This window comes from Nerophis ophidion, linkage group LG02 (assembly GCF_033978795.1).
Source record: "Nerophis ophidion isolate RoL-2023_Sa linkage group LG02, RoL_Noph_v1.0, whole genome shotgun sequence".
Taxonomy (NCBI): domain Eukaryota; kingdom Metazoa; phylum Chordata; class Actinopteri; order Syngnathiformes; family Syngnathidae; genus Nerophis; species Nerophis ophidion.
The window spans coordinates 87,836,996-87,859,937 of NC_084612.1; the positions used below are offsets into that span (position 1 = coordinate 87,836,996).

The 22,942-nt window shown below is 38.8% G+C and overlaps 2 protein-coding genes across 3 annotated transcripts in view; both read right to left on the reverse strand.

The window, feature by feature from the left end:
- LOC133547997 (T-lymphocyte surface antigen Ly-9-like) overlaps positions 1–22,942 on the reverse strand; it is a 280,939-nt gene that overhangs the window by 95,897 nt on the left and 162,100 nt on the right. The window lies entirely within an intron of this gene.
- Positions 18,985–22,942, reverse strand: part of LOC133548174 (CD48 antigen-like) — a 160,771-nt gene continuing 156,813 nt past the window's right edge. The window contains exons 2-6 of one of the 2 annotated variants that reach the window (XM_061893520.1): positions 21,408–21,698; positions 20,946–21,194; positions 20,734–20,832; positions 20,523–20,588; positions 18,986–20,421 (exon numbers count right to left, since the gene is read on the reverse strand). In XM_061893520.1, the coding sequence (XP_061749504.1) occupies positions 20,276–20,421; positions 20,523–20,588; positions 20,734–20,832; positions 20,946–21,194; positions 21,408–21,698 (851 nt within the window). In that variant the 3' untranslated portion in view covers positions 18,986–20,275. Of the gene's footprint in view, positions 20,422–20,522; positions 20,589–20,733; positions 20,833–20,945; positions 21,195–21,407; positions 21,699–22,942 lie in introns of both variants that reach the window. The other variant, XM_061893511.1, reaches the window with a different exon arrangement.

Consider the following 22,942-nt stretch of genomic DNA (forward strand, 5'->3'; position numbering starts at 1 on the left):
TAAGACAATGATGTTGCCTAGCTAGCTAGGACTTCACTTACATCTCTCATTCCTGCTGCTTCTTCTCTGCTGCGGGCGAATAACTTTCTTAAATCCATCTAGGAGTTACAGTTTGAGTCAAATCAAAATCAAAGTAATATAACTAACAAATTGTTGTTGGCTAACGTTAACTACCTCAGCAGTGATTCTCATCCTCTCTCTCTGTCTCTCAACTGAAGTCTCGATCCACACGTGAATAAATTACCATATTAATTAGCCATGTGCTCATTGTTACGTGAAGTGAATACAGTTGCAATCAATTACCATACTAAGTAGTATGTGCGCTGTTGTCTGTTATGTAGACTTAAAACTCTGAAGCTTTTTTTTTATTGGTGAAATTTTAACTGGGGCACTGCAAATCAACACTAGGGCACGTGCCCCAGGGAAATCCGTCTGGCGACGCCACTGCCAAGCAACACCCGCAATACACAACGCAGACTCGATCCGGCTACACAAACACCTGAACTATTTCTTTACTTTTGGTGTGGTAGGTAAGTTCTGCTGTTCATTTGGTAACGTCTTGTTTATGTGGAGATGAAAACTACCAAGTGGAATTATTATTTTATATAAATGTCATGTTATATGTTTAATAGAGATATTCTTAGGCTAATTGTCATTTTCACATCTTTTGTTTATTTACTAGTATGCAGTCATTTATGTATGTATATCTGTATGTTTTTTTAGTTCCACTCTGGTTCATACTGGATTTGACAGTGCCGCCTATTTACAGCGTTATATTTGTGTCTTTGTTTTCTTCTTCTTCTTCTGGGTGAATCAATAGGCCATTTATTGATACTTTTATTAAATGTACAATATTTCCAATATTTTACGAGCGTGCTGTTTTGTTCTGGCTGACCTGACAGTGCACAGCTGTGTCAGCGAACCAATCAGGGAGGAGGGAGGCGATGGGAAAGTGTCAATGCTGCTTAGTTAAAACTTGTATAAAATGTACATATAGAATTCCAGTCCTGCCATAAAAATATGTTCATTTTTATTGATTTCTCTTCATGTAAAAATGGAGTTTGTTAACATCTGTGTTTTTTTCACACTTGTCATTGTACTTTCTGTTGGAACAGTCATTTATCCTGTGCTGAAAACTCTCCATTCCAATAAAAAAATATGTATTTTGGTAAATCCATTGTGTTCATTTTGTCTTCTTGAAAAACTATGTTCGGAATTCTTGTGTTCAGAAATTCTTTTAAATGTAATAAAGGTTTCTTACACAAAACTATATATGTATAAAGGTTTATTTGAAATAGGGACGGATACGGAAACAGATATCTGAAACAGTTATCCAATGTATGCATCATAGTGTTTGTAGCCAACGTTAATTTACAACACTTGTCCCCAACAACAACAACAACAACAACAACACAGATCTAACATCATTAAAAATAGGAAAATAAAAAGAATAAGGCAAAGAGGAGTCGATAATAATGATAATAGTATTACTAGAGACAAAGTGCAAACTAGGTATCCATCCATCCATTTTGTACCGCATGTCCTGTTTGGGGTCGCTGGAGCCTATCTCAGCTGCATTCGGGCGGAAGGCGGTGTACACCCTGGACAATTCGGCCAACACAGATAGACAGACAACATTCACACTCACATTCACACACTAGGGACCATTTTAGTGTTGCCAATCAACCTATCCCCAGGTGCATGTCTTTGGAGGTGGGAGGAAGCCGGAGTACCCGGAGGGAACCCACGCAGTCACGGGGAGAACATGCAAACTTCACATGGAAAGATTCCAAGAGGCACATGCACTAACCCCTGTACCACCGTGCTGCTGGCAAACTAGATAAAAGCCAATAATAATAATAATAATAATAAACCAGACAAAGTGCAGACCACATACAAAACAATTAGTAAAAAATTGTAAAAAATAAACATGGGAACACGATTGTTGCTCAACTATTTGTTTGAACACAAAAATTTTGAACTTACCTTTCAGTGTTTATTTAAAGCAGCATTAAGTAACTTTACAAAATTCATAAAATGTGTTCATAACTTTCGGGACGATACATGGACTTACAACTAGTTGACAGACATTTCTCGGCAAGAAATCTGCGTTCAAAGGACTCCGGCTTATTAGTGATTCCCAAAGCCCAAAAAAAGTCTGCGGGCTATAGAGCGTTTTCCGTTCGGGCTCCAGTACTCTGGAATGCCCTCCCGGTAACAGTTCGCGATGCCACCTCAGTAGAAGCATTTAAGTCTCACCTTAAAACTCATTTGTATACTCTAGCCTTTAAATAGACTCCCTTTTTAGACCAGTTGATCTGCCGTTTCTTTTCTTTTTCTCCTATGTTCCACTCTCCCTTGTGGAGGGGGTCCGGTCCGATCCGGTGGCCATGTACTGCTCGCCTGTGTATCGGCTGGGGACATCTCTGCGCTGCTGATCCGCCTCCGCTTGGGATGGTTTCCTGCTGGCTCCGCTGTGAACGGGACTCTCGCTGCTGTGTTGGATCCGCTTTGGACTGGACTCTCGCGACTGTGTTGGATCCATTGTGGATTGAACTTTCACAGTATCATGTTAGACCCGCTCGACATCCATTGCTTTCCTCCTCTCCAAGGTTCTCATAGTCATCATCGTCACCGACGTCCCACTGGGTCATTATTGTCACCGACGTCCCACTGGGTCATTATTGTCACCAATGTCCCACTGGGTGTGAGTTTTCCTTGCCCTTATGTGGGCCTACCGAGGATGTCGTAGTGGTTTGTGCAGCCCTTTGAGACACTAGTGATTTAGGGCTATATAAGTAAACATTGATTGATTGATTGATCTGTCATGGCCTGAGGATGTCTGTATCTCTCTTACTGGCACTTATTGACTTGGAGGAGGGTGGCATCTCTACTAAAGATGTGAAAATGACAATTAGCCCAAGAATATCTCTATTAAACATATAACATGACATTTACATAAAATAATAATTCCACTTGGTAGTTTTCATCTCCACATAAACAAGACGTTACCAAATGAACAGCAGAACTTACCTACCACACCAAAAGTAAAGAAATAGGTCAGGTGTTTGTGTAGCCGGATCGAGTGAATTGTGAAGTGTGAATTATATTTATATAGCGTTGTGTATTGCGGGTGTTGCTTGGAAGACTTGTTCTTACAAACAAACCTGCATGTACAAGTTATAGTATAAGAAACATTGTGTGATGTCAAACCTGTAACAATTTTCGGATGCTGACAATTAATCATTGGAACAAATTATGTTTACAATATTTCCTGTCAACTTCGATCAGTTCCACCGGACACCATGTATCTCGATCCACCTCTCCAATGTCCTTCTTTAACCTCTTAACCAGTGTCATCAAGCTGATGTCATTCATATCTTGACTTGTTTTAAATGTATAAATGATCTTGTAATTATCTAGCATAACTTTCTTCCTCTTATCTACCTCTTCATCGTCTTTGTGCACTCTTTTAGACTTGGACTTTCCTTCAATCCCTCCTCTGCCCTTCCTTCCTCTCTCTCCTCTAGTCCTATCCATGTCCATACTGTAGCGTCCCGGCAGAGTCGGTGTTGCAAGGGGTTCTGGGTATTTGTGTTGTTGTGTTTCTGTTGCTTTGCGGTGCTGATGTTCTCCCGAAATGCATTTGTTGTTCTTGTTTGGTGTGATTCACAGTGGGGTGCATGTTTGTGACAGTTTTGGTGTTGTTTATGCGGCCACCATCAGTGTGACCTGTGGGGCTGTTGAGTAAGTACGCATTGCTTTCGCTTGCTGGTGTGTTTAATCACAATTCTTCTAGTCACCGAAGCATTGATTTTCGTTAAAATGACCTAGCATATCCCCCAACATCTACTTAAGTGCTCAAACAGAAATCTCCACAAACCGGCTTAGCCTTGACACGCCCACCAGGTAGGGTTGTACACATCAACAAGTCACCCAAAACCGGTATGGTGCATGAATCACAAGAAGTACATGTGATATGATCGGGTGTTAATAAAGATATGGGTTTTTTCCTACCTTCCACTCCTCTTATTCGCCAGTTCGCCAGCCAGCAAGTCAATGATTGGCCGAGTCTATTAACAAATATCTGGGCGTGGTTATGTGAAAACATAAAGGGCTCTCAGGTTATGCATGTAAGAAGCAGGTACACAATATTAAGTGTACAGCTACATATACCATGACTGCTCTGGCTATGCTCGTATTTTGAAAACCAATATTTAAGACTCTCAGGTATTGCAGGTTATCTGGCTTTCACTTTTACATTTGCTGTGTTCAGTGAAAAGCTATCAAAAGACAGCAAACTAGTTTGGTAAAATTGGTGAAAGTGAATCGTCTATAATGGACTACCAACATGTTCTGGTCTATTTCATGTGGACTTTCACTGCAGGTAAGTTCTGATGTTGCTTTTCCTATAATTCTTTATAAATGTAGACTTTGTACAAATAGAAAGAAGATCTAACGTTCTGTTGTGTTGCACCTGTTGTGTGTTTTGCTACCAAACTAAATATTGTTCTACACAAAGTCTTGTTCTCATAATGGACTTGTGGAGCTTTGACTTGCACCAGTTCCGTTCAGTTCTGCAGCATCCCTTTTCTGTGCCCAGACCAAATCTTCATTTCTCCATTCTAACTTTGACAGGAGCAATGGTATCCAAAACATTGACAACACTTGATGTAGGGCTGGGCGATACATCGATACACATGATATATCGCGGCTTTGTCTCTGTGCGATATAGAAAATGACTATATCGTGATATTCGAGTAGACGTTCTCACGCAGTTGCTGTTATGACAGGCATTAGTCACCAGGTTTTGTCTTTTTCAACCAAGTTCACGTCACCTCAAATGTCACATACGTATTGTGGCATACATTCAATATTTACATATACAAATATTAAATAAATAAAAATATTTTTTTAAAACACACAAGTGAGGAAAGAAAACATATTTGAAAGTATAATTTCCATCATTGACTGACATCTGTGGACTGGTTGTATGTGTATGAAAAGAGAGATATTGATCTTGACACTTCATTAAGTATGTGATGTTCTCTCAACAGATGAGACATTACCTTCTTCAAAGACTTTTAGATAAAATTCAATTGGCATTTTCCACAACTCCACTAAATTTGGACTTTTTAGAATGTGTTTGTCGACAAGAGCTGTATTATCTTGATACATATTGACGATGACCCGCCCTGCTATACTTCTGATTGGCCCTCAGCTATTTTCACCTGACCAATCAGAAAGGAGGGGCCGTGTAAGAATAACCGCCCACAAAGTGACAAAACGAAGACGGCACGCGCGCACATAGGCACCGCGCGCGCGCAAAAGGGTGTCCCGCGCGCGCACGAAGTGGAGAATCAGGGCGCGATAACAGTTTTTATGCGCTTGGATTTTTGACACTAATGTGATGCCATATGCTAGCTATATCTCCAATAGCTTCCAGGTAATGTGACCTATTGACCCCAAATATTGCAGGATAATAGTCCTATATGGGTTGGTTGAGATACACCTCTTATATTTCAATTTCAATGCTTTACACATTTTATATGAATTTATTAGCTCAATTACCGTAATGTGCAAAGTATAGGCGCATTTCAGATTCAAGCGCAGCTGGCTTGACTGCAGTAAAATGCTGAGGCAAACATTTCTACATCAACACCGTATAAAAAAATAGAATTTAATAACGTCCGTAGTAACCTACCACATAGCAAAGGACGAATACTATGATTTCTTATTATGCAGCTCATTTTTATTTGACACTTAAAATGTTTCTGACAATCCTGCACTTTCTGTTTTGGAAATGACATGAATGTTTGTGCCACTGCTTAATAACTGTTTAATAAATATAGTTTTGGTCAATTGCCTTAGTTGTGATTTCCTTCTCTGCATGAAAGTTTAAAAGTAGCATATATTAATACAGTATTAACAAGAATGTTTTAATGTAGACACATAGGATCATCATACTGCTGTGATTATATCCAATCCAATCCACTTTATTTATATAGCACATTCAAACAACAAAATGTTTCCAAAGTACTGCACAACAATATTAAAAACAACATTGAAATACTATCCTGAGCTCCACTAATGACTGAATAAAAACAAAAAATAAAAATATATAAAACCAATATAAAATATATATGATTAAAAACTATTTTAAGGGTGAATCCAATTAAAACAGTAAATAGAAATCAAAATGTTAAAACAGAGGGCAACATATGTATCAAGTGTTCATTCAAGTCCAAGGCAAAATATTGAGATATATATCGTGTATCGTGATATGGCCTACAAAATATCGAGATATTGATGTATAAAAGTTCAACATATCATCAACATTAACATACAGGGCGTTTTCAAACGTAATCATTTCCACAAACTGTTATGGAAATTACTCTCATTACAATCGTGCAAAGTAGATAATGCTGTGTTTATACACATTAAAGTCTCTTGTGTTTTGTTTATAAAAAAAAAGGGTCTTAATGGTGCACCACTACAGTTGAAGACTATTTATCTGTTTATGTCCCTTTCACAGTTTCTGCACAGGATGTGAAATATTTCCTGAAGGGTCAGGACATACACTTGAAGCCATCCATCTCTGAACGACCTATTGTAATTCTCTGGCAACATAATGAAAAAGATGTGGTATTTTCTGTTGGCACGGAGAAGTATGTGGCTTCTTCACACAAGAACAGAATCACTCTGGACCGGGTCTCTGCAGAACTCACCATCAAAAACGCCACATATGAAGACAGTGGAGTCTATCTCCTACTAATGAACATAAACAGCGAGCAGGATACTTTGCTGTATAGAATTGAAGTTATAGGTAAGTTTACATTTCCATTCATAAACATTTTAACACAAATATTGAGCACTATAAATATGAACTTGTCTAATCTAGGTTCATTAACAATAGTGTTGATTGTGTTACATTTGAGCTCAAATGTGAACACGACTCAACACCACATGAATCTCCACCCCAAAAACAAAAGAAAAAAACATCTGAGCTCATGTTGACCATCCTTCTGTTTTCTTACAGACAAAGTATCCAAACCCAACATATCCTGTGAGATGAGCGACACAAAGCAGGCGACACTTGTGTGCTCAACAGAGTCCAAACATCCTCATTTATTAAAGTTGAAGTGGAGCTCACCAGGAAAGGAGCAGACTGGACCAAATTTAACAATAACTGTCAGGAATGAAGATGATGATCAAGTTTATCGTTGTGATGTCAGCAACCCTCTGACCAATGAAACGGCTTCATTCACCGCTAAGGACTGCTTCCTGGGTAATTATAATCAATAATGATGGCTGTGAAATGGTGGTTGTACATATTTAGATCTTATTTTGGATGTAATGCACTTTGAAAAGTTGATTTGAGTTTGACTTTTGTTTTTCTGTGCAGGTAAAAGATCAGATGTTCATCTGATTATCATATTAGTCTGTATCTTCATTCTGGTCATCTTGTGTTGTGTTTTATACATAACACCTCAATATCTAAAAGGTACAGAAACTCGACATGACAAAAGACAATCAATCAAAGTTACATTAGTTATTTATTTAAATGTAATTAATCCCTTGTTGGGATGTTAGTTTCCTTACCTCACTAAGGTGATTGGAATGTAATTATCTTTGTGTTGTTGTTTCAGTGTCCAAAGAGCGTGATGAAAAGACATCCTTCTTAGACCAAGTACTCACTCTTCCCTCCAACTCAGGTAAACTAAGTCATTACACTTATTGTGTTCTGCTTCAAGATATTATTTTTTCATCCCGTTTCAGAATGTTGTACATTTTTACCTTTTTTGGTGTGTTTTAGGACTGAACGTGTTGACTGAGGATGAGAAGATGGATTCAGAAGGAGCCATGCTACTCACTGCTTCTGTTCCTGCACTTCATTCCTCTTCAACACACTTAAACACTATCACTGAACTTTCAGATACCAGCAATGATCAGCAAGATCATCAGAAAAATTCGGAGGAAAATGTGAAAACAGATGACTTCCTGAGTGGAGCGACACTCAGTGATTTGGGAGGAATTAGTAGGCGAAGCAAGAGTTGGTCAGGAATCAGTCCTACATATGACAGAAATGTACATCTCAAAAAGAAGGAAGATTTCAGAGAGAAAACAAAGACAATTTATTTAAACCGAAATAACTAATAGTTTGAAAAAGAAGTTAAGGAAACCATCTATGTTAAAAGACCATTTTGAAACAAAGATAGAGGTTGTAGCAACATGAGCTGACAAATTCACCAACAACTGGATCATTTCTTTTTTCCCCCCAAGATGTCGCCGCTGTAGTGGCTGCTGGTGGCAGGAGCTCTGTGCTCTTGTGTCATCCTTCTGTGTTCCTGGTGTTTCCTTCTTGTTTTCATGTTGGTTTTGTTTTTCCTTTCGGTTCGGGACCCTTTGGGACTGTCTGACAAGGGGTGCCACTTTCTTCACTTCTGTGGGGCTTTTTTGTGGACTTCTGGATCTGATTTCTTTAGACCATGGAGACCAGCTGCTGGGTCTCTGCCACACCAGAGTCCGTTTGGAGAGACTGGAGGAGACGCGGATGAAGAGACAGAGCTGCGGAGCTGGTGCTGAGCGCCGGGACGGACGGGCTTCACAGTGTCTTGGCTGAATGAGCAGGTATCGGACACCTCGGTCTCCTTGGACGCATCCTCACTCATCCATGCAGACTGGACACTGGCCGAGAGTTAGTGAGCGGCCGAGTGGCTCTCTTGGTTGCTTTGTTGGGTCTGCTCCTGTCTCTGGCCATGTTTCCCCCCACCCCAGCAGACGATGGCGTGGAATACCGCAGAGGCCACCACACTGTATATGTTTTTTTAAATTTTATATTAATTTTTTTGTAGCTATATATAGAAATGGCTGGTTGCATCAGCAATGCTCTTTTAATGTCCTTTGTGTTCTTTGATGTTTCCCTCTTACACACATGCTTATGTGTGCTTTAGCTATGAGTTTTTTCCGTTGGCCTTAGTCTGGACCCCCTCTCCAGAGGCCCAGGCTTAGACTGAATAGTCTACCTGGACGTTGGAGTCTGCAATAAAGCTTGATTGATAACGTTTTCAGATTAATAGATATGAAACTGTACATAGACAATGTAGATATTGCGTAAATTTCATATTTTATGTCACCATATTTACTCTATTTATACCTGCATTGTCCTTTACACCTTTGCACTTTCCATCATTGTTAATGAGCTGCTGTGGAGAACAATGCTGTTGTGAATCATTACAATTGCACAATTTCACCGGCATATGAATTGAGGTTTTGAGTTCCTTTACAATTGAAGATATTGCACTGTTAAGATTGTATATATCCACGCTCTTACTCAGTGACTGTGTTATAGAGGTAGGATGTTGTAGCGCATGTTATCCCCTTGAGGGCGCTCTGGAACTGTGTAGTGTTTAACACAGAAGCAGTTGTGTGTTCAACAGAAGAAGAAAATAAAAGTCTCCTCGGTGAGAGGACGTTGATGTTCAAGACTCGTTGAAAGTGTCGTTCATGTGCACGCATAAAGAACTCTGTTAAGCTCAAACACCTTAACAGGTTATGGGCCCAGCAACCCAAATAACGCCAGGAACTGCAGCAACCCCAGGAACCGCAGTGATCCCAACCAACTCAAGCAAACAAGGCAAGGTAGCGTTGAGTCGACGCACGGACACAGAAGCCAAGGAAGTTTGCAGGTGTGGACTTGAGCTAACAGAGGAGAACTACTTGACCAAGGATAAAGGTAATGCAAACGTGAAGTATTACACGGAGCATTAAAGGGACTTTAGCCAATGAAGTAGCGTGTACTCTCGAAGAAGAAGTAACCGCGGCAAAGTTTGAGCTAATTAGCATAGCACAGTGCTAAAGTGCGGAGCTTAAACAAAAATGGCGACTCGTACTACTGGAGCAGTATCCCCGCAACTGTACTTCGATGGATCCGAAAGCAAGTATGACCTTTGGGAAGCAAGGTTTTTGGGACACTTACATATTTTAAAGTTGAAAGACACTGTTCTAAATGAACCAGTTGGAGAAGAGCAAGCAGCAGCGGACAGAATAAAGAATCCAGACTGCTATGCAGAGCTCATAAGGTTGATCGATGATAAAAGCCTGTCTTTAATTAGACATGATGCTACATACGATGGAAGGAAAGCACTGAAAATGCTGAGGGAGCACTACTCAGGAAAAAGCAAGCCACGAATAATCAACCTGTACACGTCCTTGACAAAACTACGGAAAGTAGATAGAGAGTCGACTACGGACTACATTATCAGAGCAGAAAACCTGATTACAGCACTTCGTGATGCCGGTGAGACTCTCAGTGATAGTCTGATCATAGCCATGATTCTTGGAGGACTTCCTGACGCTTACAAGCCATTAGCTGTACATGTAACACAAAACGAAGACAATGTGACATTTACAGATTTCAAAAGGAGATTACGTATTTACGAAGAGTCAGAGAAAATTAGTACTGCTGAGCCAACAGACAATGTGATGAAAATGTTCACAAAACAGGATAGAAATATCCAGAAGACATACACCAGCAGCACTCAAAGTAGAAGTGGAGATGAAGATCTGACATGTTTCAAATGTGGATTAAAAGGACACAGAGCAAGAAATTGTATCCGAAAAGTGTGGTGCAACTTTTGTAAGAGCAACACACACCAAGAAACCATATGCAAAAAGAAAGATAAACGAGACAATGTCAAAAAGGTTACTGATGAACATTCCAGTGATTACCTCTTCAAAGCAGCACAAAAAGAAAGTGAGTCAGCACCCAAAATAAAGATGAAAGGCATTATGGTGGATGCAGGAGCGACATCCCACATTGTAAATGATGTGAATAACTTTACAAGCTTTGACAACACTTTTCAGCCAGAGACTCATTCAGTGGAACTAGCTGATGGGACAAGATGCAGTGGAATGGCCCAAGGAAGAGGAACAGCTACGATACATCTAATGGATAGCAATGGACGACAGCACAGGGCACAACTACAAAACGCTCTGTACATGCCCTCCTATCCCCACAACATCTTTTCAGTGGCGAGAGCAGCCGACGGAGGAGCAACCATAACTTTCAAGAAAGGACAGAGCCACATGATCACTAAAGATGGTAACAGATTTAAAATACACGAACATGAGAAGCTGTATTATCTACCAACTGTTGATGCGAATGAAGATCAGTGTAAAGTTTGTCATGACGTACAAACATGGCACGAGATTCTAGGACACTGCAACTATGACGATGTAATCAAACTCCAAACTGTGGTCAAAGGTATGGTAATTAAGGGAAATGTTAAGCCGGATCAGATGTGTGACATATGTACAAAAGGCAAGTTTACCCAAACGAGAAATAGGGAGCTAGATGCTAAAGCAAATAAACCCCTGGAGTTAATCCATACAGACCTAGCAGGACCAATGAAAACTGAGAGCATAGAAGGACACAAATACGCACAATGTTTCACAGATGACTATTCAGGTGCTGTATTAGTATATTTCCTTAAGTCAAAAAGTGATACAGTTACTGCAACAGAAAAGTTCTTAGCAGATGTAGCACCCTTTGGAGATGTAAAGTGTATACGTTCAGACAACGGCACTGAGTTTACAAACAGAGAGTTCCAAATGTTACTAACAAAGAACAAAATAAGACATGAGACGTCAGCGCCTTATTCGCCACACCAAAATGGCACAGCGGAGAGAGGATGGCGAACACTGTTTGACATGGCTAGATGCTTACTGATAGAAAGCAAACTACCAAACTATTTGTGGAACTATGCCATTCAAACAGCAGCTCATGTTAGAAACAGGTGTTACAATAGACGGATAAAGAAAACAGCATATGAGTTACTTTCAGGAAAAGTACCAAATGTGTCACAAATGCAAAAATTTGGGTCTACATGTTTTAGTTACAAACAAGAAAAAGGAAAACTAGACTCCAAAAGTGAACAGGGCATTTTCATAGGATATGATAAAAACAGCCCAGCATTCCTTGTATATTATCCAGAAATGGAAAAAGTCCAAAAGATCAGATTGGTGAAATTCGCAACCAAAACAAGTGTAGAGAGAGAGACACAAACTTTAGAGCCATACGCAGGACATGACATTGGAAACAGAGACAATGCAGTCTGTGACAGTGACCAGAAGGATGAGGACAGAGTTCAACCTGAAAACAAAACTGAGGATTTAAATGAGCAGGAAGATGTGGAACAGTCAGCGGCAAATGCCGAAACAGAAATCAGAAAGAATCCATTCAGAGTAAAACAAAAGCCATCTTATTTACAAAATTATGAGACTGATGATTCATTGGACAGATTACAAACATGCGTTGATTTCTGTTATCGAGCAGTTTGTGACATTCCAGAAACTTATCAGGAAGCCGTGTTATCATCCGAGTCAATGCACTGGAAAAACGCCATGAATGAGGAGATGAAGTCACTAGTGGAAAATGACACATTCCAGTTGACTGACTTACCACCAGGTAAGCGAGCTTTAAAAGCTAAGTGGGTTTATGCACTCAAAACAGACATAGATGGAGCTAATAAATTTAAGGCAAGATTTGTTGCTAAAGGATACGACCAGAGAGCAGGAACTGATTACGACGAGACGTTTTCACCGACAGCTGACATGTTAAGTGTAAGAATTCTCATGCAGAAGGCGGCACAGGAGGACTTAATCTTACATCAGATGGACGTGAAGACCGCGTATCTACACGCACCCATCGACTGCGAAATCTATTTAGAACAACCACAAGGTTACGAGAAAAACTCTAACACTGGTGAAAAACTGGTATGTAAACTAAACAAATCATTGTATGGACTCAAACAGTCGGGCAGAAACTGGAATACAGTGCTACACACTCATTTATGTGAAAATGACTTTGTGCAAAATGATGCAGATCATTGTGTATATACAAGAGAAAAATATGGTCAAAAGGTAATTCTTATTATTTGGGTAGATGACCTTATTTTAGCTACCTCAAGTGAAAAATCAATGCAGGATGTAAAAAGAATGTTAACTCAGAGATTCAAAATGAAGGATTTGGGAACCCTAAAACATTTCTTAGGAATAGACTTTGAACAAACACATGGACTAGTCAAAATGTCACAAGACAGATATCTGAAAAAGGTTTTACAAAGGTTTGATATGGAAAATTGTAAACCAAGAGAAACTCCTTGTGAACCAAAACTTGATTATGCAGAAAATGTTGAAAAGTTGAAACAACCAAGACAGTACAGAGAAGCAGTGGGAAGTTTATTTTACTTATCAACATGCACTCGACCTGACATAAGCTTTGTTGTGAGTAAACTATCTCAACACTTTAATGAATCCTAACAAAACAGGATGATGGAAAATGTTCTTAAAATATTGTTTAACACAGTGAGCTAATAGCGAGTGGGGGTGTTAAGATTGTATATATCCACGCTCTTACTCAGTGACTGTGTTATAGAGGTAGGATGTTGTAGCGCATGTTATCCCCTTGAGGGCGCTCTGGAACTGTGTAGTGTTTAACACAGAAGCAGTTGTGTGTTCAACAGAAGAAGAGAATAAAAGTCTCCTCCGTGAGAGGACGTTGATGTTCAAGACTCGTTGAAAGTGTCGTTCATGTGCACGCATAAAGAACTCTGTTAAGCTCAAACACCTTAACAGGGTTAATCCTGGGTTTGGGATTAGAATGTCCTAGTGTGAGTACGTCCTAATACTTCTACCTTGTCTGCCTCGATGGTGTATCATATGTGACCGTGTTAAAGGCAATCCCAGGTAGGGGAAAATAACCAACACTAATCCATAGGAACTAACAGTTGTTAGCTCCCTGTGGTAACTGTCATTGTGTACATGTGATCATGAATAGTGATTCATCATGCATTTGGACGCTCTCCTAGGAGAAACACTAACATCCATCGTTTTTAAAGACAAATTCTTGGACTCCACCCAAGATGGCTACTACACGCCAAAACTATCAACTGTAATACCCTTGTCAGCCTGTAAGAGTCATGAATCATTAAGGACTACAACCAAGATGGTGGACAGATTAAAAAAAAAACTACAACACAGATAGACAGACAACATTCACACTCACATTCACACACTAGGGACCATTTAGTGTTGCCAATCAACCTATCCCCAGGTGCATGTCTTTGGAGGTGGGAGGAAGCCGGAGTACCCGGAGGGAACCCACGCAGTCACGGGGAGAACATGCAAACTCCACACAGAAAGACCCCGAGGCCGGAAATCGAACCCAGGACATTCGTATTGTGAGGCACACGCACTAAACCCTTGAATCCTGAAGGGTATATTTTGGGGAAAAACAATAACTGTAAGACTAGTATTTCGCCAGTAGGAGGCAGTGTTTATACATTCAAATACTGCATGGAGGTTCCTCTAGACGACTTCACGGTGGGAGAGGCGTTAGTGCGTCTGCCTCACAATACGAAGGTCCTGCAGTTCTGGGTTCAAATGCTGTGTGGAGTTTGCATGTTCTCCCCGTGACTGCGTGGGTTCCCTCCGGGTACTCCGGCTTCCTCCCACCTCCAAAGACATGCACCTGGGGATAGGTTAATTGGCAACACTAAATGGTCCCTAGTGTGTGAATGTGAGTGTGAATGTTGTCTGTCTATCTGTGTTGGCCCTGCGATGAGGTGGCGACTTGTCCAGGGTGTACCCCGCCTTCCGCCCGATTGTAGCTGAGATAAGCGCCAGCGCCCCCCGTGACCCCAAAAGGGAATAAGCGGTAGAAAATGGATGGATGGTTCCTCTAGAAACGTCACAAAACAAAAAGTTGACATCAAGTAGATCAGGGGTCACCAACCTTTTTGAAACCAAGAGCTACTTCTTGGGTACTGATTAATGCGAAGGGCTACCAGTTTGATACACACTTAAATACATTGCCAGAAATAGCCAATTTGCTCAATTTACCTTTAATAAATAAATGTATATATATTTAAAAAAATGGGTATTTCTGTCTGTCATTTCATCGTACATTTTTTTTCCTCTACGGAAGGTTTTTGGTAGAGAATAAATGATGAAAAAAAAACCACTTAATTGAACGGTTTAAAAGAGGAGAAAACACGAAAAAAATGAAAATTTAATTTTGAAACATAGTTTATCTACAATTTCGACTCTTTAAAATTCAAACTTCCACCGAAAAAAATTTAGAGAAAAATGAGCTAATTCGAATCTTTTGGAAAAAATTAAACAAAAGAATTTATGGAACATCATTAGTAATTTTTCTTGTTTAAGATTAAATTCAGAATTTTGATGACATGTTTTAAATAGGTTAAAATCCAATCTGCACTTTCTTAGAATATATAACAAATTGGACCAAGCTGTATTTCTAACAAAGACAAATCATTATTTCTTCTAGATTTTCCAGAACAACAATTTAAAAAAAAATTCAAAAGACTTGGAAATACGATTAAAAATTGATTCTACAGATTTTCTAGATTTGCCAGAATATTTTTTTTTAATTTTAATCATAAAAAGTTTGAAGAAATATTTTACAAATATTCTTCGTCGAAAAAACAGACGCTAAAATGAAGAATTCAATTAAAATGTATTTATTGTTCTTTACCATAAAAAAAAAAAATACTTGAACACTGATTTAAATTGTCAGCAAAGAAGAGGAAGGAATTTAAAAGGTAAAAAGGTATATGTGTTTAAAAATCCTAAAATCATTTTTAAGGTTGTATTTTTTCTCTAAAATTGTCTTTCTGAAAGTTATAAGAAGCAAAGTAAAAAAATTAATGAATTTATTTAAACAAGTGAACACCAAGTCTTTAAAATATTTTCTTGGATTTTCAAATTCTACTTGAGTTTTGTCTCTCTTAGAATTAAAAATGTCGAGCAAAGCGAGAGCAGCTTGCTAGTAAATAAATACAATTTAAAAAAATAGAGGCAGCTCACTGGTAAGTGCTGCTATTTGAGCTATTTTTAGAACAGGCCAGCGGGCGACTCATCTGGTCCTTACGGGCTACCTGGTGCCCGCGGGCACCGTGTTGGTGACCCCTGAAGTAGAGAAAAGTATTAATTTCCTACACATTTAACGATTTTTTTTTAACGTAGAAAATCTATGCAGACTTTCACTTGTCTGTTGACAGCTTTAAAGACTTGATCTGTGTTTGTCTTTCAAGAAAAAGATGTAGTTAGCATCAAGTAGTCTGAAGTAAATGTAAGATTGCTGTGAGATGGACAGTGACTCAGCATTATTGACTAATGGACTACAAACACCTGACCTATTTCTTTACTTTTGGTGTGGTAGCTAAGTTCTGATGGTCTTTTGGAGAAGTCTTGTTCATGTGGGGATGAAAACTACCAAGTACAATTATTATTTTATAGAAATGTCAAGTTACATGTTTAATAGAGATATTCTTAGAAGAATGTCATTTTCACATTTTTAGTAGAGATTGTAGTTGCCAACTGGATGAAAAATAAATAACAGACATCTTGTAGACCGACCTGATTGTCTTCACACATACCAGCGTGGTGAATGGTTTTTGGTCTTTTTTTTTTACATTTGTCTCAACATTTTAATACTATTTGATTCCAACATGAATACCAATATCTGTTGGTTTGAGTTAAACAGACAAGTCTAAGAAAACACAAAAACTATCAGATAAAGCAGCATGGACAACATTCCCGAGACTCTTGTCCAGGGGCGTCGCCAGACATATTTCACTGGGGCACGTGCCCCACTGTTGATCTGCAGTGCCCCAGTAAAAATTTCACCAATAAAAAAAAAACGCTTCAGAGTTTTAGGCCAAATAACATAGACAACAGCGCACATACTACTTAGTATGGTAATTGATTGCTACTGTATTCACTCCACTTAACAATGAACACATGGCTACTTAATATGGTAATTTATTCACGTGTGGATCGAGACTTCAGTTGAGAGAGAGAGAGAGAGAGAGAGGATGAGAATCACTGCTGAGGTAGGTAACGTTAGCCAACAACAATTTGTTAATTATATTATTTTGATTTGGATTTGACTCAAACTGTAACTCCTAGATGGATTTAAGAAAGTTATTCGCCCGCAGCAGAGAAGAAGCAGCAGGAATGAGAGATGTAAGTGAAGTCCTAGCTAGCTAGGCAACATCATTGTCTTAAGTTGATGCTAAGTTAGCTAACGTTATTCCTTGTATCAAGACAAACATATTCATTTGCTGTACGAGCTGTCGGGGGAATTTCCAATGAACATGAAACATAATGTTGGTTATTGTCTGCTGCTTCTGCATCAATGATGATTTGGAGTAAGCATGTGTGAGTTGAGTGCTTCTCAAATGGTTTATCTTCAGGAAGAAAAACATTTTTCCATATCAAGTCGTGAGCCAAATTTTTAAATCATTCAAGTTTATTTCACAGAAAAATAGCACAGTAGACTTGTCTTGTTAATCGGTGTGACTTTGACTAAAATAATCTTGTTTTGTCACCAGAAAAATGGCTACAGCTAAAGCATCTGGTTTTGTTTCCAGAAAAAATAGTAACATTTCTGTATTTGTTTTCAGAAAGATGGCTGAAAATATCGGGTTTTGTTGCCCCATTTAGATTTAAAAAAAATATATTTCCATGTCTGTCCTGAGTCCTCCTCCAACTTGTTAGTCGGTTTGCCTTTTGCTAAAATACTCACTAATAGTCACTAGAAAAATGGCTAAAAATATCTGGTTTTGTTGCCACAATTAGATCTTTTTCTCCCTAAACTTTTTTTCTTCCATGCACACATCTGACTGCAACTCACTGAAAATGACACACAATCCACTTTTATGTCACGACCCAACAGTTGGGAACCACTGGTCAACTGTATAACAGTTACTGTAATATTTCCATGTCTGTCCAGAGTGATTGACCACTTTGCAAAAATGAAAACGAGACGTTACAGTTTACTTCTCAGAAAATGATTCCCTGAACAGACACACAACAGTTGTTCATTTATTCTACTACTGTGGCTTTATTGTTTTGTGTATATTTTATAGTTTTGTGTATCTGAAATAGGATTAGCCACATTGCCATAAATGGAAATTAAATAATATAAAAGAACCCAGAGATGTGGGGGTGCTTTATTTTTTGTTTTACTTTTGTAGATGTTAAATTTGCAGATGATTACTGCAATATATATTTCAAAAAGATTCATTGCTCTTCCTTTTTGCTTTTATCAGTAGCAGTTTAGAAGTCTGGAGTAAAAAAGTGCACAAGTAGGTCAAATGCATTAGTTAATTTCAGGTGGTTAATCAAAGATCCATACAACATAATCTGATATGATTTCATAGTTTAAAGCACTATTTATGTATTTTTTATGATAAATAAGTGCTAAAAATGTTTTTGCCTGCGCGCTTTGCACGCTCACATGAATTATTTGTGCCCCGGGTGTGCCCCAGTACAGTATTAGGTCTAGTGACGCCCCTGGTAAGAACTAGAGTTTAAGTAAAATTAAACATTTTATTAACGTAATACATGAATTATGGGGGAAGAGTAAGTTTTACTTATGTTTCGTCATACTATTTAAATGTTTAATAGTTGTACTACATAAACCTAAAAATATTACATCAACTTTACTCTGAAAATGTAGTGTTTTGAAACGCATGCTAGACGACGCATGCGCACAACACAACAGGCTCTGTCCGACTGACTCTGCTCCGGCCGTTAGGATCACTTCACAGAGTACTGCACGGTGGCATTATGGGTAATTCTTATCTTGCGTTTATAATGTGTTACAGAGTCGATGTTTATCAGAAATGTATTTGGTGTATGTTCACAGAGTGTGGCACATATTAGTAAGAATTTTAAAGTTGTTTATATTACAACCATCAGTGTAAAAGGTATTTTTGTTGAATAATAATGAATTGCAATGTAGTCATCGAGTAAAGAAACATGCTACCTTTAATGAAATCAATCACAAAACAAGGGTTGTCTAACTTAGGCAGGGTAATAAATAAACGGATACATTGTGTTCGTTCTTAGATGGCAAAGGTACTCAAAATCTCATTACATTGGACAGTGAAATTGTGCAATAGTAAGGGTCCTCAACAGGCATTGTTCTCCACACTAGCTCAGTTACAATGATGGAAAGTGTAAGGATGGAAAGGCCAACGCAGGTATAAATAGAGTAAATATAGTGACATAAAATATGAAAATTACGAAACATCTACATTGTCTATGTACAGTTTCATATCTATTTATCTGAAAACGCTACCAATCAAGCCTTATTGCAGACTCCAACGTCCAGGTAGACTATTCAGTCTAAGCCTGGGCCCCTGGAGAGGGGGTCCAGACTAAGGCTAACGGAAGAAACTCATAGCTAAAGCACACATAAGCATGTGTGTAAGAGGGAAACATCAAAGAACACAAAGGACATTAAAAGAGCATATCTGATGCAACCAGCCATTTCTATATACAGCTACAAAAAAATTAATATAAAATAAAAAAAAACATATACAGTGTGGTGGCCGTATTCCACGCCATCGTCTGCTGGGGTGGGGGGGAGCATGGCCAGAGACAGGAGCAGACCCAACAAAGCAACCAAGAGAGCCACTCGGCCGCTCACTAACTCTCGGCCAGTGTCCAGTCTGCATGGATGAGTGAGGATGCGTCCAAGGAGACCGAGGTGTCCGATACCTGCTCATTCAGCCAAGACACTGTGAAGCCCGTCCGTCCCGGCGCTCAGCACCAGCTCCGCAGCTCTGTCTCTTCATCCGCGTCTCCTCCAGTCTCTCCAAACGGACTCTGGTGTGGCAGAGACCCAGCAGCTGGTCTCCATGGCCAAAAGGCTCCCGGGAGGCAGATCCAGAAGTCCACAAAAAAGCCCCGCAGAAGTCTCGAAAGTGGCACCCCTTGTCAGACAGTCCTGAAGGGTCCCGAACCAAAAGGAAAAACAAAACCGACATGAAAACAAGAAGGAAACACCAGGAACACAGAAGGATGACACGAGCACAGAGCTCCTGCCACCAGCAGCCACTACAGCGGCGACATCTTGGGAAAAAAAATAAAATAAAAATCCAGTTGTTGGTGAATTTGTCAGATAGGCGCCAGCGCCCCCAAAGGGAATAAGCGGTAGAAAATGCATGAATGGATGTTGCTACAACCTCCATTTTTGTTTCAAAATGGCCTTTTAACATAGATGGCTTCCTTCACTTCTTTTTCTAAATGTTAGTTCTTTATGTTTAAGTAAATGTCTTTGTTTTCTCCCTGAAGTATTCCTTATTTTTGAATATGTAGAACTGGTTCCTGGCCAAGTGTTGCAACGACTGACTGTCACTCCACTGCAGTCATGCATTTACTCCGAATTTTTCAGAAGTTAATCTTGCTGATCATTGCTGGTATCTGAAAGTTCAGTGATAGTGTTTAAGTGTGTTGAAGAGGAATGAAGTGCAGGAACAGAAGCAGTGAGTCGCATGGCTCCTTCTGAATCCATCTTCTCATCCTCAGTCAACACCTTCAGTCCTAAAACACACCAAAAAGGGTAAAAATGCACAACATTCTGAAACGGGATAAAAAAATAATATCATGGAGCAGAACACAATAAGTGTAATGACTTAGTTTACCTGAGTTGGAGGGAAGAGTGAGTACTTGGTCTAAGAAGGATGTCTTTTCATCACGCTCTTTGGACACTGAAACAACAACACAAAGATAATTACATTCCAATCACCTTAGTGAGGTAAGGAAACTAACATCCCAACAAGGTATTAATTACATTTAAATATATAACTAATGTGACTTTGATTGATTGTCTTTTGTCATGTCGAGTTTCTGTACCTTTTAGATATTGAGGTGTTATGTATAAAACACAACACAAGATGACCAGAATGAAGATACAGACTAATATGATAATCAGATGAACATCTGATCTTTTACCTGCACAGAAAAACAAAAGTCAAACTCAAATCAACTTTTGTGCATTACATTCAAAATAAGATCTAAATATGTACAACCACCATTTCACAGCCATCATTATTGATTATAATTACCCAGGAAGCAGTCCTTAGCGGTGAATGAAGCCGTTTCATTGGTCAGAGGGTTGCTGACATCACAACGATAAACTTGATCATCATCTTCATTCCTGACAGTTATTGTTAAATTTGGTCCAGTCTGCTCCTTTCCTGGTGAGCTCCACTTCAACTTTAATAAATGAGGATGTTTGGACTCTGTTGAGCACACAAGTGTCGCCTGCTTTGTGTCGCTCATCTCACAGGATATGTTGGGTTTGGATACTTTGTCTGTAAGAAAACAGAAGGATGGTCAACATGAGCTCAGATGTTTTTTTCTTTTGTTTTTGGGGTGGAGATTCATGTCGTGTTGAGTCGTGTTCACATTTGAGCTCAAATGTAACACAATCAACACTATTGTTGATGAACCTAGATTAGACAAGTTCATATTTATAGTGCTCAATATTTGTGTTAAAATGTTTATGAATGGAAAAGTAAACTTACCTATAACTTCAATTGTACGCTGGAAAGTATCAGGCTTGTTGTTTATGTTCATTTCTAGGAAATAGTCTCCACTGTCTTCATATGTGGCGTTTTTGATGGTGAGTTCTGCAGAGACCCGGTCCAGAGTGATTCTGTTCTTGTATGAAGACTTCACAATGTCCTCCATGCCAGAAAAAAACACCACATAATTTTCATTATGTAGCCAGATTAATCTAATGGGTTGTTCAGAGATGGATGGCATGAAGTGTATGTCCTGACCCTTCAGGAAATATTTCACATCCTGTGCAGAAACTGTGAAAAGGACATAAACAGATTTAATGTGTATAAACACAGCATTATCTACTTTGCACGATTGTAATGAGAGTAATTTCCATAACAGTTTGTGGAAATGATTAAGTTTGAAAACGCCCTGTATGTTAATGTTGATGATATGTTGAACTTTTATACATCAATATCTCGATATTTTGTAGGCCATATCACGATACACGATATATATCTCAATATTTTGCCTTGGATTTGAATGAACACTTGATACATATGTTGCCCTCTGTGTTTTAACATTTTGATTTCTATTTACTGTTTTAATTGGATTCACCCTTAAAATAGTTTTTAATCATATATATTTTATATTGGTTTTATATATTTTTGTTTTTGTTTTTATTCAGTCATTAGTGGAGCTCAGGATAGTATTTTAATGTTGTTTTTAATATTGTTGTGCAGCACTTTGGAAACATTTTTTTGTTTAAATGTGCTATATAAATAAAGTGGATTGGATTGGATATAATCACAGCAGTATGATGATCCTATGTGTCTACATTAAAACATTCTTGTTCATACTGTATTAATACATGCTACTTTTAAACTTTCATGCAGAGAAGGAAATCACAACTAAGGCAATTGACCAAAACTATATTTATTAAACAGTTATTAAGCAGTGGCACAAACGTTCATGTCATTTCCAAAACAGAAAGTGCAGGATTGTCAGAAACATTTTAAGTGTCAAATAAAAATGAGCTGCATAATAAGAAATCATAGTAATCGTCCTTTGCTATGTGGTAGGTTACTACGGACGTTATTAAATTCTATTTTTTTATACGGTGTTGATGTAGAAATGTTTGCCTCAGCATTTTACTGCAGTCAAGCCAGTCGCACTTGAATCTGAAATGCGCCTATACGTTACACATTACGGTAATTGAGCTAATAAATTCATATAAAATGTGAAAAGCATTGAAATTGAAATATAAGAGGTGTATCTCAACCAACCCATATAGGACTATTATCCTGCAATATTTGGGGTCAATAGGTCACATTACCTGGAAGCTATTGCAGATACAGCTAGCATATGGCATCACATTAGTGCCAAAAATCCAAGCGCATAAAAACTGTTATCGCGCGCTGATTCTCCACTTCGTGTGCGCGCGGAACACCCTTTTGCGTGCGCGCGGTGCCTATGTGCGCGCGTGCCGTCTTCGTTTTGGCACTTTGTGGGCGGTTATTCTTACACGGCCCCTCCTTTCTGATTGGTCAGGTGAAAA